The sequence below is a fragment of the Panthera pardus genome, unplaced genomic scaffold (genome assembly GCF_024362965.1).
Source record: "Panthera pardus isolate Hobbes unplaced genomic scaffold, ASM2436296v1 HiC_scaffold_18, whole genome shotgun sequence".
Lineage (NCBI taxonomy): Eukaryota > Metazoa > Chordata > Mammalia > Carnivora > Felidae > Panthera > Panthera pardus.
In genome coordinates, this window is record NW_026526743.1 from 30,228,038 (window position 1) to 30,241,339 (window position 13,302).

At 42.3% G+C, this 13,302-nt stretch overlaps 1 protein-coding gene across 6 annotated transcripts in view; it reads right to left on the reverse strand.

Annotated features, from left to right (window-relative positions):
* Window positions 1-211: 211 nt before the first annotated feature.
* The window catches only part of TOX3 (TOX high mobility group box family member 3), a 107,573-nt gene continuing 94,482 nt past the window's right edge, over window positions 212-13,302 (reverse strand). For 4 of the 6 annotated variants that reach the window (XM_053906104.1, XM_053906103.1, XM_053906102.1 and 1 more), the window contains exons 4-8: window positions 11,982-12,251; window positions 7,672-7,899; window positions 6,058-6,138; window positions 1,483-2,172; window positions 212-1,187 (exon numbers count right to left, since the gene is read on the reverse strand). In XM_053906104.1, the coding sequence (XP_053762079.1) occupies window positions 1,134-1,187; window positions 1,483-2,172; window positions 6,058-6,138; window positions 7,672-7,899; window positions 11,982-12,251 (1,323 nt within the window). In that variant the 3' untranslated portion in view covers window positions 212-1,133. Of the gene's footprint in view, window positions 1,188-1,467; window positions 2,173-6,057; window positions 6,139-7,671; window positions 7,900-11,981; window positions 12,252-13,302 lie in introns of those variants that run through there. The other 2 variants (XM_019455949.2, XM_019455947.2) reach the window with 1 other exon arrangement.

Genomic DNA, 13,302 nt, shown 5'->3' on the forward strand with positions numbered 1-13,302 from the left:
TATACTTACCTGTCACTTGCATCTTAACAAAAGGATCGTTAAAAAAAAATATTTTCCATTTTTTAAGAGGTCCTGGGTGTGGGCCACGCAACCCGAATTCTTTGCAATGAGTATCCGATTTCCGATTGAAAACAGAGTATGATGCATTGGCTCAAGAAAAGTTGGTAGGTGGCCTGTTTTCCCATCGTATACGTATTCAAGGAACCGAAAGTGAAATTTGACATATCATTTTATTTGAAAAGTGAACATTTTCCTGGTTGTTGCATCAAAATACAGTCCACAGTTTTTACTGAAATGTGTTTATTCTATAGCAAGATAAAAGCATTTTTTGTTTTAGTTAAGCAAAATACAAACAACTTAATCGCTGCTATCATAACTCATAAAAAAGTATAAAACAGCATAAAAACACAATAAGCAACGTAGCAATGAATGGTTTATGTCACCAGTGTTTACGTTAAAGCCTCATGTATGAAAACTTTACAACACATGATATGAAAACTTACAACTTTGAAAGAAAATATTTACATTGATTATTCAGATGTGGTGCGCCTTTTAAATATTCTACCGGTATTACATCATAATAAAAACTCTTGCATTTTTTTTTAAATCTTAACTTTTGTAATAACTGTTTTCATTTAAGTGCATTTCCCTTTTAAAAATACAGTGTTTTTATTTTCGAAACTTGTCACTCAAAACACAGAATATAATATTCACATTCTTTTCTTCTAATTGGGATGAACATAATGGGCTAACAGTGGCCATAGATATCGTTACAACATATACTGTGGTTTGATTTGGAGAAGTCATGGGTTAAAAAAGTGGAAATAAGTCAATAATTGAATCTAATCACTTGTATTTTTTTTTTTTTTCTGGAGAGATTTAGGAAAAAAAAATAAGAGCTTTGGCAAAAGTCTGTGATTTACATTATCTTTTTTTTCATGACAAAAAAATGCCATCAACTATTCACGTCATACAAATGTTTGTATGAAACTGGATCTTCCTATGTCAGGTAATTACCACTGTGCTTTTTATTTTTAGGGCTCCGGAAGTTCAAATAGCCTGGAAGTGCGGTTTATTCACTTCTGGAGAAATAAGGCCGTTTTCTATGACTCAGAGAGGCCAGTTTAGAGTCCTCAGTACGTCCCAGGATTCATTAAACGGTTTGATTCACATATTGTAGGTATAGCCTGAATAAATAAAAAAGGCATCACATAAAAGAGCACAGCTTTTCTTGTTTAAAAACAAAGTGATTTACAGTCAGCTAGAAGGTGATACTCGGCTACACTGTGTTCTTATTGCCTATCTAATAGACACTTGAGAGGACCATGTGATCTGTGACACGTTTCTGCATAACCGACCGCCACTTACAAGCTTCGGCCGCGTTCGGGTTACCCTCCTCCGCCACTCGCCTCCGCGCGCAGCGCGCGTGCGCGCGCCAATCCGGGCGCGCCTGCCGCGCGGGCGCCTTCAGAAAATACTGACCTGGGACAACACCGGAGTCTGTGGCTGAGACTGTATCTGTGACTGGTGCTGCTGAGAGGCTGGCTGCGGGCTCCCGATGGCGGGGATGGGGGACGTCATCTGGGAGGTGACCGGGGAGGGCTGCCGAGGAGAGGGCTGAGGCGGGTGCTGCATGTGCTGCTGCAGCTGCTGCAGCTGGAGCTGCTGCTGGAGCTGCTGCTGCAGCTGCTGCTGGCTGAGCTGCTGCTGCAGGTGCTGCTGCTGCTGCTGCAGGTGCTGCTGCAGGTGGTGCTGGAAATGCTGCTGCTGCATCTGCTGCTGGAGCTGCTGCTGCATTTGGTGCTGCTGGAGCTGCTGCTGCTGCCTCTGCAGGTGCTGCTGCTGGGTTTGCACGGAAGGGCTCCCCTGGGCGGAGGACGCCGAGCCCACCAGGGTCGTCCCCATGGAGCTTATCAGCGGGGCCCCAATGTTCGAGGGCATGTTGGCGGCGATGGTGACCGACGTGACGATCTGGTTCATGGGGAGTCTCATGGTTAGGGGTTTGGGGGCGATGGACCTGGGGAGCGACTGCTGGAGAGTCTGAGGTGAGGCGGATACGGTCCCGTGCTGCGACAGCGGAGGGTTGAGAAGGAGCGAGGATGTCAGATTGGTGGACGCCAGGGTCTGCTGAACGGAGCGAATGGTCTGGGCTTCTGCGGATTCGGCAGCAGCCTGCATTTGGGGGGAGAAAATCCCCAGATATTAAAATACCCAAGAATTTAAAACAGTCAACTGTTTTTTTTTAAGTACTGCAAATTGGTTAAAAAAAAAAAAAAAGTGACCACCATTTTTCTTCCCTGGACTCCATTTTCCTGTCCTTTGACTTTTCAGCTCCCCCTCCCCCCCGCCCCCAAAAGGTAGAGTCAAATTCCTTACCCCTTGAATCGGGCTGGCCTTGTACCCTCTCTAGGCATCTGCCATCACCATGTGCGTGACAAGGGGCACAGGGCCCAGTCACCACTCAAAAGCCAGCCAGCCAGCCAACTGCCTTGTCCGTGAAGGAGCCCCAGCCAGGTCCAACCCCCCTGCGGACTGCAGACCAATGAGCAGGACTGGTGGATCCTGCCCAGTCAGGCCTGGATTGAAGAACCAGCCAGTTCACTGGCGCCCTCTGAGACACATGCTTGTCTTTTCAAGTCACTGGGCTTTGTGGCTGGGTGTTACACAGCACAAGGTAGCAAAAGATAACTGATACACACGTTCAAGAAACGACATACCTCCAGCAGTGAAGCCTGAGCTAACCCTCATCACTATGACTCATACTGAAAAGACAATAGACCGCCGGGGAGTTCAAATTGTGCCCCACTACTTGGCAGCTTCATGACTCTGGGCAAGTTAATTCACCCACCTGTTCCTCAGTTTCCTTACCTATAAAACGGGGTGTTATGGTATTTACCTTATGTAGAGGTTGTGAGAATTAAATTAATTCCTATGTTGTCAAGCATTTAGAATAGCGTGTGGCACAGGGGACGCCTTTAGTAAATGTTAGCTATTTTTTATTAATTAACAATTACTACCAGAAAACTACTACTAGAAAATGTCAAAGCCCTACACTTCCAGGCAGTGTATGACAATGCTCACTTGAATATAGGAGGAATGTCACTGAATTCCTTAGAGATACTAAATGCAAGTATTTTATGGCTTAAGAGATGTTTTAGTTTACCCAATATCTTCAAAGATTTCCAGAATTTATCACAGGAGTCCTAGGTCAGGGGAGAACGTTCAACACTCGGGTGTCTGAATAACCTGTCATAAGATAAACAACTGATCTGATCTGAGGCTCAACACGGAGAGAGGCTATTACATTTTGCACTAAAAATACGTAATCACCTCCACAAAGATAAATTCTTTTACTAATGTAACCGTGATTGAAGTGATTGCTCTTACTGGCTATTTTCTTCTCTTGTTCTTCACAAACTTAGGTGTTTTTGGAAGGGGAGAGTGGGAGCACCTTGGAGGCATCAAGCTGGCATCCACTCTTCAATGATACTGCATGTTTACTTCCAGCTTTTTATTACTCCCATTTATAAACTCTACTAGTAGAAGGATCTTATGAGTGGTGATCTTATGTTGACAGTCACTCAATGGAGGAGAGGCCATTGTTGATGGATTATGTTTGAACACATCATCATGGCGACACACCAGCTATCGGTGGACAGCTCTCCCGATTTTTTACGGAAGCTTGGTGGGTTACATGCCTACTGGAGGTTCACGTTCTAAAGTCCTCAGGTAAGAAGAAGCCTGCAAAGACTCATTAATCATCTTTAAAAAACTATTAAATCACCCATAAGGTAGAATACACACAGTGTTCTACATATAAACTGGAAAACAATTCTTATATATTCTAATATTTAAAAATCACCCAGCTAGTCTTAAGGATGAAACTGCAAGGGAAGTCTGTATTTAGACACCTGGCCAATCACACCAGTGTGCCTTTAAGACACCACCGTACTGGTGAAGAGAAATGGGTGGGCGAGTGGAAAGAGTTCTTGCTTGCCTGCCAGGTTTACTCCCTGTGTTTTAATATTAAGCTTCTATTAACTTTTGTTGGTTGGTTACCATGCCCCTTTAAATTGTGGATTCCAAAATGGAACCGATACTTCAGATGTGGTCTAATCACCATGCTGTACAATTAGATACTATTTCCTGTGAGATGATCATCACATTAGAAGCTATTTTACACTTTTGGTTCGGACTGAAATTATTCTGAACTTCTACTTCACGGACTATTTTAGGTACCTGCCAGGACTCTGAATATAAATGAAGGATGCTCTCAAACTGCACTAACTTAGTGAAAAAAACAAAAACAAAAACAAAAACAAAAACCCAAATACCCCAAACAAACACTGCTTTATATTTATTCTTTTTAAATTCCATCCTGTTGGTTTGGGGGACTCACTAAGCTTTATTCTGACATACTTCTGAATCGTGACTGTAGTCCCCGATGTATAACTTTTATGGTATCCCTTCCACATCAGTCACAGACTCGATGAGCCCAATCATGGTTGCTATTTTCTGGATGTCTTTTGAGATACTGCCTCTTGGCTGAAATCCATGTGTGGTCAATTATTCATGCTCTAATACACAAAGATCACCTATGCCTGCTTCTGGGTAAATGAATGAATAAATGATCCACTTAGGAAGTACATGTGCACTGCTCCTCTAGCCGGGTCACTCTATCTAATTAGCCAACTATACCTCCATTCTTAACATCAGTAGCCTACACATTCGCTGTGTTCTGCCAGTAGGCAAATCTGAGTCCAGAACTGGTACATCTTTTAATGTGTGTCTTCCAGTGTCTCAGAAAAAGGTCTCACTATTGACCTCATGAATGTTTGTATTCTCTTTCTAATGACATGGAAGTTGTCCCAACAGCGGACAGCTAAACAAGGGGGGCCCCTCTTGATCTGATTTGAGCTGCTGCTGCTAGTGGATCTTAATATAAAGAAGAAACAACTCAGGGGAAGAAGAGAAAAAAAGGAATGAAGCCCTTTTTAAATTTTTTTTAAAGTTTGTTTATTTTGAGAGAGAGAGAAAAAGCGAGCCAGCAGGGGAGGGGCAGAGAGAGACGAGAGAGAATCCCAGGCAGGCTCTGCAGCCTGACACGGGGCTCGAACTCACGAACCTCAAGATCATCACCTGGGCGAAACCCAAGAGTTGGACACTTAACCGACTGAGCCACCCAGGTGCCCCGGAAGTAGCCCCTTTTGAAATGGCTTTGCCAGCAACACCCACCATGCCCTGCAGCCTCGTGTGGTACTTCTGGCAACAAGCATGACAGTGGAAATGAAGCCCTGATTGCCAGACGAAATATATCAAGAGCAAAAACATTAGTTCAAATTATTCTCCCCAAAGCCTCTCAAAATTCTTGAGAGGCTAAAGACAAAGTTAATTAAATGTTAAAATATAACGTAATTGCTCACACTCCTTTTGGATCAAGGTAATAATAATCCAGAGTGACATTTGCTTTGGGATACTGGTGCATTTTATAATACATCAGGGCCCATTTGCTCCTCTATGTAAAATACATATACACGTCCTTTTTTTTTTTTAAGTATTTGGAGCCTAATTTTATTTTAAAAAGTCGTGAGGTTTATTTATGTATATGATGTGGGACAGTTTGGTCAAATTGCAACATCCCCTAGGACAATAATAGAAGCACTCGAGAATTTATGATGGGATGTCGCAAACCGCCTGACCAAAATACCACCCAGTTTAAATGGAGGACACCGATCCCAGTCCCTGACAAAAAGCAAAAATGAGAGGCTATTCGAGATCGGTCTTTAATTTTTGTGCTTTGTTAAACAGTCTCAACACACATAAAGTGAAGCTTCTGGAAACAATGGAGATGCAGCGGTTTAACTGAACTCCTATTTTTCATGCCATCACTGAGGTAATCTCCAATGGGAACAAATAAGCTAATGAATTGTTCAAGACGCCTTTTTTTTTTTTTCTTTTTTTTACCAACTGTAAAGGGGAGCTGCCTGTATGTGTTCAGTGCACTGGGCTGTTTTCAACACTGTAACTCAGAGACTGGCCGTTCCTGCACGGGTTTACCTTAGAAACGAGGCTGGCCCTGTACGCAGCCAAGGCCTTCAGGTATTCTTTTTTGGCAGCTTCCGTTTTCCTTTTATAAACCTATTAAAAGACACAATTAGCATCACCGTTAGCCTACAAATTCTCAGCCATAAAAGAACGGCCGCACAAATTGGGTCACAACGTAACTCACAGAGAAAGCTGGTTTCAGTGGCTTTGGTTTTTAAACGTGAAAACACACACACACACACACACGAAAACAAAACCCTGCCATCCTCACAGGAGCACAATTTGGATGTTTACGATGATAAATGAGAAAAAAAGATTTCAGGTTGTGGCCTAGATGCCTTGAGAGAGCCAGCTGAGGGCCTCACATTAAGGCAGCGGATGGGGTATAGCAAAAAAAGCAAAATTTGCTACCAATCGTTCAAATCACAGGAAATCACAAGTTTCTCCATCAGTGTCTTCTTTCGCCCTGACACACGTCTAACCTGCACCAAGTAAGAAGATTAAAATACCACCAACAACAGGTACGGTGTGCGAAGACGTAAGAGAAAAAGATGGAACTAGCGGTTTTCTTCTGAAGGAAAAAACCAAAAAACAACGCAGAAATAGTTAAAAGGTGGTAAATTTCCATTAGTGAGGCCAACGAGTTACATAAACAGATCCCATGATTTGCTCTTCCTTTTCTTAACGGTATCTGACGGTAGTGTGTTAGACCCAAGTGCAACTGCCTTTTTCTCCAGAGGTAAAAGACGCAGCAGCTTTGGCAGTCCCTGAGGATTACATTTCTGGGACAGAAAATCAGTGCGCCACCTACAACAATAAGCTCACCGCAAATGGGCAAATTCTATAGCTGCACCATCCCAGAGTCACCAGCGAGTAGGAATGAGGTCATGATTCGTAAAAGAAAACTCGAGGCCTTGGCACTCCTCATTCCCGAAATGGCTATTCCATTTTATTCCTAAGGGAGGTCTGGTCATCTGAGCACACATAACGTGAAATCCCATTAATGGTCACTGGAGTTTCATGCGAGGTGCCGGGAAGCCATTCTTACTTCCCTTTGTGTGGAGGAGCCTCAAGGGAAGCATAGGAGGTGAGGCCCCAAAGGAAGTATCTCCCACCGGCTTGGTAATCTCTCAATACATCTCATACAGCCAAGCTTTCAAATGAACTTGGAATAAAATTTTGAATGCCCGGGGACAGTACTGAGACTCGCAGAGGCGGCTTCAAAGTTTGGAAACCCACCGGGACGGCACAATCGGGAAGATGATCAGAGAAAAGGCAAGAGGGATGGTCCTGATCGGTTTGTAGTGCCCTTTCTGAACCAAGGGGGCAAATACCACATTATCTAACGTGAAACGATGATCATCAAAAGTTTATGCTTGCAGGATATTGCGTGAATTTCCCCCATTTCTCCACTGAATGGGTTCCCAACACGAACCCTTAAGGGGGACCGAGAAATCCATATACCTGGGGAGCGGCTTAGATTTACACAACTGCGTCTCTAAATTCCACAGCTTAGAAAGGCCTTCATAGGAAACAGTCGTATTAAGCGAACATTCACTCAGAGAAGATGTAAGAAATACTCTGGTAACTTCTTGATTTTATGGTCACGATGGATCTCTGCCTCACCTGCTTTTGTTCTTCTCCAAGGCTGTCCCACATAGATGCAACGATTTTCGAGACCTCTCCAAAGGTTGCATTGGGGTTTTGACCTTTAATTGCGGCCTGTGTGTCTCTGAAAAACAGGGCATATGCTGACACTGGCTTCTGGGGCTCATTGGGATCTTTCTTTTTCTTTTTCTTTGGAGTCTTGGGCTTCTTGCCAGAATCTGGAGCAGCTCTTTTCTCTCCAATGGCCTGCAAAGCAGGAAGAAAATTCACTGCCTAGAATGTACTCGCAGAGAAGGCAGCAAGACCTAACCAGAGCCACAATTGTTCTTTTAAGGTTTTGTTAAGCAGATTCATCAACGGATGAATCACCGGCAAAAGCAGGGGAGGGGTAAGTTTTCTTAGAGTTAACTGGACAGCAGAGATTAGCATTTAGAACATTGATTAATGAGACCCAGAAGTATCTTCAATACATTCACAACATATGCTCTAAATAGCAATTATGAGTAATGAAAAACAGAACATTATACCAGGCAATGAAGTGTGTGCATATGTGTGTGTGTATGTGTGTGTGCATTACATGTGTACGCATAAAATATTTTACATTTTCAGAGGTATTAGAAGTAAATCTAAATAATAATTCAGGACGTGGATCATATTCAGATATTTGAAATGAGGTCCCTTGCCATAGTCACCTGCCATATATATGATCAGTCTGAATCAATTTTTTGACGCTTCAAGTTTTATCTTACCAGAATGTTACTTGGCTAATGGGTCTCCAGAAACGCCAGTGGAAAGTAGCTACAATCCCTAAGCTTGCACAATAAAAGAAAGGTCGTCTTTATTTCTTTAAGCAATTAAAACTTTCTGAAGAATAGGATAACAAGAAACATAAAAAATGTCAAAACTCCTTTAACTGGAGATAGAAAGGAAATTGGTATTCTTCACTGAACTAAAAACCAGTATGAGAGCAATAAATGATACTTAAAATCACCCAGGCTACAAAGAAGACTGATAAGAAAAGAGTTATGATATATGGTGACTAACTCTGCCCAGAAGAATCCTGCCATAGAGACAGTAAATACTTTACACATACTTATCATACAAACTCTCTGAGAGCAAAACCACAGACATGACATGGGTATAGCTCCCTACATTGATATACCAATGAGCTCCAGAGTCACCTGCTGCTACCATTATCTAGCGTCAGTGATCGTAAAGTATCCTTATCAGAGAAGCAGGAGAAAAGATACATCAGCCTTGTTTTATCCCCCTAGATTATAATAGGACTATACTGAAGATCGTTTTGCCGTTAACTTCATCAAGAATGCTGAAATGTATGACAAGACCAGTTTTAAAAGCCAGTCGTGGGGAAGATCAACAGAGATAGACTCAAGTTGCTGACAGATTGGTTCTTAATGGCCTTGAGTCTTGAATCCTAAAATCAAATTTTCCGAGAGTATCATTACTTTCTGCATGACAGTCATTTGGAACGCCATCCAATTACTGAAATTCTCAGGGAGGAAACTGATTAGTGCCTTGTTTCTGAGCGCTCTGGACCCTCAATGTGTTGGGGTATCCCAAGTCCGCTTCTCGGCGGGGCTATTACACACGCTACTTGAGTGGGAACAACATCCGTACTTCATACAAGTAGTTTACCCACTTCAGAGGCTGGTGAGCCACATCTCACCTCTTCTCCAAAATGCCATCTTTCATAACTCAGATAATGAATGCAATGATTCTCAATAATCTTTTTTCCTTTTTAAATTCTCAGAATCAATGCGACTTGTTTAATTCTAATTAATGAATCTGAACTTATTGTAAGGCTGTCAGATGCCTTTCGGTTAGAGCTTCAGTGGGAGCCAAGTTTTCCTTCAGTGAAAAAATACTGCTTTGGCCCCAAGGAAAAAAATATATACATATACCACAGATTTTTCTAATTGAGTCCAACAACTATATTCGTTTCTTGGAAGAAAACTTGGCACTGTTTGCAGCAATAATGCCCTGACCAGTGGCAAGGTGAAAGCGATTTCCAGGGCAACCTTTCCCAAAGAGCTCAATCTCCCTTCCTGTAAAGTAGCATTCAAATGTTGACAACTTTTGATATCTTCCTTGGATAACCATGACGTGCCCTAAACATCATTACCTTTTAAGAATAAACCTGAAATGCAGAATCTTGCAGTTTAAATAAAATCTTAGAATTAATTCTCCTACAGGAACCTGCATGTGATTGACTGAAGAGGGTTGGGAAAGGTGGGGAAGTAGTTTTCCCCAAAAGAAACATAATCAATGATAATTTTAATCTTTCTTTCTCGGCTCAGTTGCTTAAAGGAGAACAAATTGGATTCCTTGCCTTTACACAAAACCTAGACTCTTGCTTAAAATGGAGTAAGCTAGGAGTCACAGATAAGGTTCTCCTTAGCCATGACAATTTCAGTGTGGTACAAAAGTGAGTATCAGATCAGTGGAAATGTGAGTGAAATGAAAGGAATCCATCTGAATTGTGTCATGGCCAGTTGTAACCTAGCTGTGCCTTATTCACATCCCTGTTTCTCACTTTACCTTACGAAAGTTCTTTTGAGTGTGAGCAGAGACTGGTCATCCATTCACCCAATCTGTGTCCAGTAGGTTGCTAACATATCCAGTGGGGTGCTAAGATGTCAGGACAGATCAAACCCTCCTTTAAATCCCTGCAATAGATTCTAACCTTGCTTCCCTCTTACTTCATCACTCTCTACCTTCTCTAGCTCTTCTTTTTCCATTTGCTACTTAAAAATAAAAATAAATGATGCTCAGGGCTCCTTATGCACTCTGAGAAATCCTGATTACTTCCACGTCTTCCTATCTACGTGTGATGGTCCCCAAATCGGTTGTTCTCCCTCCAATGAACTGAGTTCTAGCTCAAATGTGGGTGCATCAAATTCGACCCATACCATGCCAAACTCTCATCTTTTCCATGGGAGAAAAAGTAACATTCTTCTTTCTCTGGACTGATTCTCTCATTTGCTGATACCCATGCTAACTCTCGTATTAAAACCCCATTTATCTTTTATTCCTTCAAACCCCGGCGGATCACCAAAACTTTATGATTCTCCCTCTTATATGTCTCACGGATCTGGTACCCCCTGTCCATTCCTTCCTTTGCTAAAAGGAAACACTTCATGACAAAAAGATCTTCTGATTAGTTTCCTTTCCTCCCGTCCCTCCCTTTGTAACGCATTCTGTATACAGCCAAAGCCATCTTTCTAAAGCATAAAGTTGCTTCTGCTATTCCTCTATGCAAATCATTAATCAGCTCTCAACGACCTGCAGGAGAAAGGCTTCCACATTTCAGCTACTGCTTTCTTCAATTCCTATGTCTTTCCTCCCCATATCAAACTGTTCATGACACTCATAAATTGACATGTACTTCCATTGCTCCTTCGACCAGAATGCTGGCCTCTCTCTTCTGCCTCACAAACTTTTATGTATCCTCTTAGACCTAATTCAAATATCACCTTCTCAATAAAGTCTTCCTCAAATCACTCTCCCAAGCAGAATCGATTACAATCTTAGCACACCAGATACATCAATTATACCACTAATCACATCTGGAGCTAGTTTTAAGCATTGCTTTTCGTCCCCAGTGGGGAGCCCCAGAGGTAGTAATTCTCTTATAAATCTTTATGTCACCAGAACCAAGTACAAGGCAAAGCACAGAGTAGGTATACAACACATAATGAATAAAGAATGAGTAACCGTGTATCTTGGACAAGTGACTTTAATGAAACAGAATACCTTTCTAGGCATTCATAAAAGTCCCACCTGCAACTAAGTTTTTATTTCAACCCATGCATATTTGAGCATCACTCTCCATGACAAAAGCAGAGATGTGCAACAATTAGAACTTACTAAGTGATAAACATCATCCAAGGTGCAAGGTTCCCCAATTTGACAGCGGCTCAGCCAACTAACTGGATGAAACTTATCCACATGGACATTAACTTAGAACCAGAGCACTTTAGTATAGAATTCCTGGGGAATCTAGTATAAGCCTTCCCTTCTGCAGACCGGGAAAATCATGCCTACATGAGTTAAGTGACATGTTCGATGCCTTACAATCAGTCGGAGAAGCCAGATCTCCCAATTTCCAGCAGAATACACTTTTCACAAAAAAAAAAAAAAAAAAAAGAATAAGTAAAAGAGGGGGAAAAAAATCAAACCATCATAAAGTTACATGCTAGCCAAATCCACGAAGAGAAGGCAGGAACTACCATGAATGAAATTCAAAGACAGAGCATGAGGTGATTTGAAATTCTTGGGTACGTGACACACTAAGGCAGTCAACTTACTCTGTTGGATTCATCAGCATCCTCTTCATTGATGGAGCTGGAAGGGGAGGGTGTCGCTGATTTGCTCGCTGGAGGTGAAGGAGACGTGTGAGGCATATTGGCGCCTCCCAAATTTAACCCCAACTGGGCGCTGAGCTGAGACTGGTTGATGGTGGTGAGCTGAGTGGGAGGCATGATCCCAGAGCGAGCAGCATCAGTCATGTGGACAATGGACCTCATGATCAAGGAGTGATCCTGACGGTACTGGGGCACTTGCGTGTGGCTCTGGTCCTAAAAAGGCAACAGACAACGAGGAGGTGAGCTCTCCGTTTTCCCAAATGTCAACAAGCTGAAAATGTTAGCAGTTCCTTAGACAGGTCTGACCTATTCCGGGATGATGGTCCCTATTCATTCATTAACTAGAAGGACTCTTGCCTCAAAGTTGAAGGGTCAAAAGCACTAAGACCAAATCATCCAGCCTAGTCTATTTCACTCTAGAACTGTCACTAAATGGCTTTAAAAAATAATAATAAAAGCCTATTGGCAAAGAAGGATAAACGTCCAACTCAGGCTTCTTATTGAGGAAACAGGCAAGAAGGAAAGGGTTGAAGCAGGGGTTTTACTCCTTCCCAGCTTACCAGGTGGGTCTTCCAACATTCTCCCACATACTTCTGGTACCATTCCCGTAGACCCAGCTCTACAAGGGCGGGAGGATCTGGTCTTCACTTGACCCTTCCAGGAATGCATTTGACAAGCAGAGAGGAGGGGCTTAGGGAAGCACAGAGCCAACATCTGTTTGCTTCAGGGCACCCTTTCTATAAAACCCTCTGTGGTTAACCAGAGGGCCATGCCCAGTCTGAATTCCATTGTCAATGGCATCTGGAAGTCATTCAACATCTCTAGGACTGGATATCACTTTCTTCTTCTGAAACCTTTCGTTCAACCCGCCATGATTTAAGATACTAATGGATTTTTAAAAATACATATGAGGAGGAAGCAGAGATCATCAGAAGTAGCTTCTCTGAAAGTTACTGCAGTGACTTCAAGAGCAGCCCTTCTGTTGTGGGCAGTCATTTAAAAGGCTTTAGGGTTGTTGCTGCTGTTTCTTTTTTTAATTTTGAAGAATCAAAAAATGAAGACCTGCTTTTAAACAACTTACTTGAAGACTTGTCATTTAGTGTGAGTCTGTGATTTTTACCAAAACCAAATTTCTCTCGACTCACAGTGACCCGGAATCTAATTTTATACAGAAGCCTATGAATTCTTAACTGTTCCTCTTTTGAGTCTCTCTGAGAAGACTTACTTTTGCTCTTTGAAGAAACAGATGAGTTGTAAATACCCA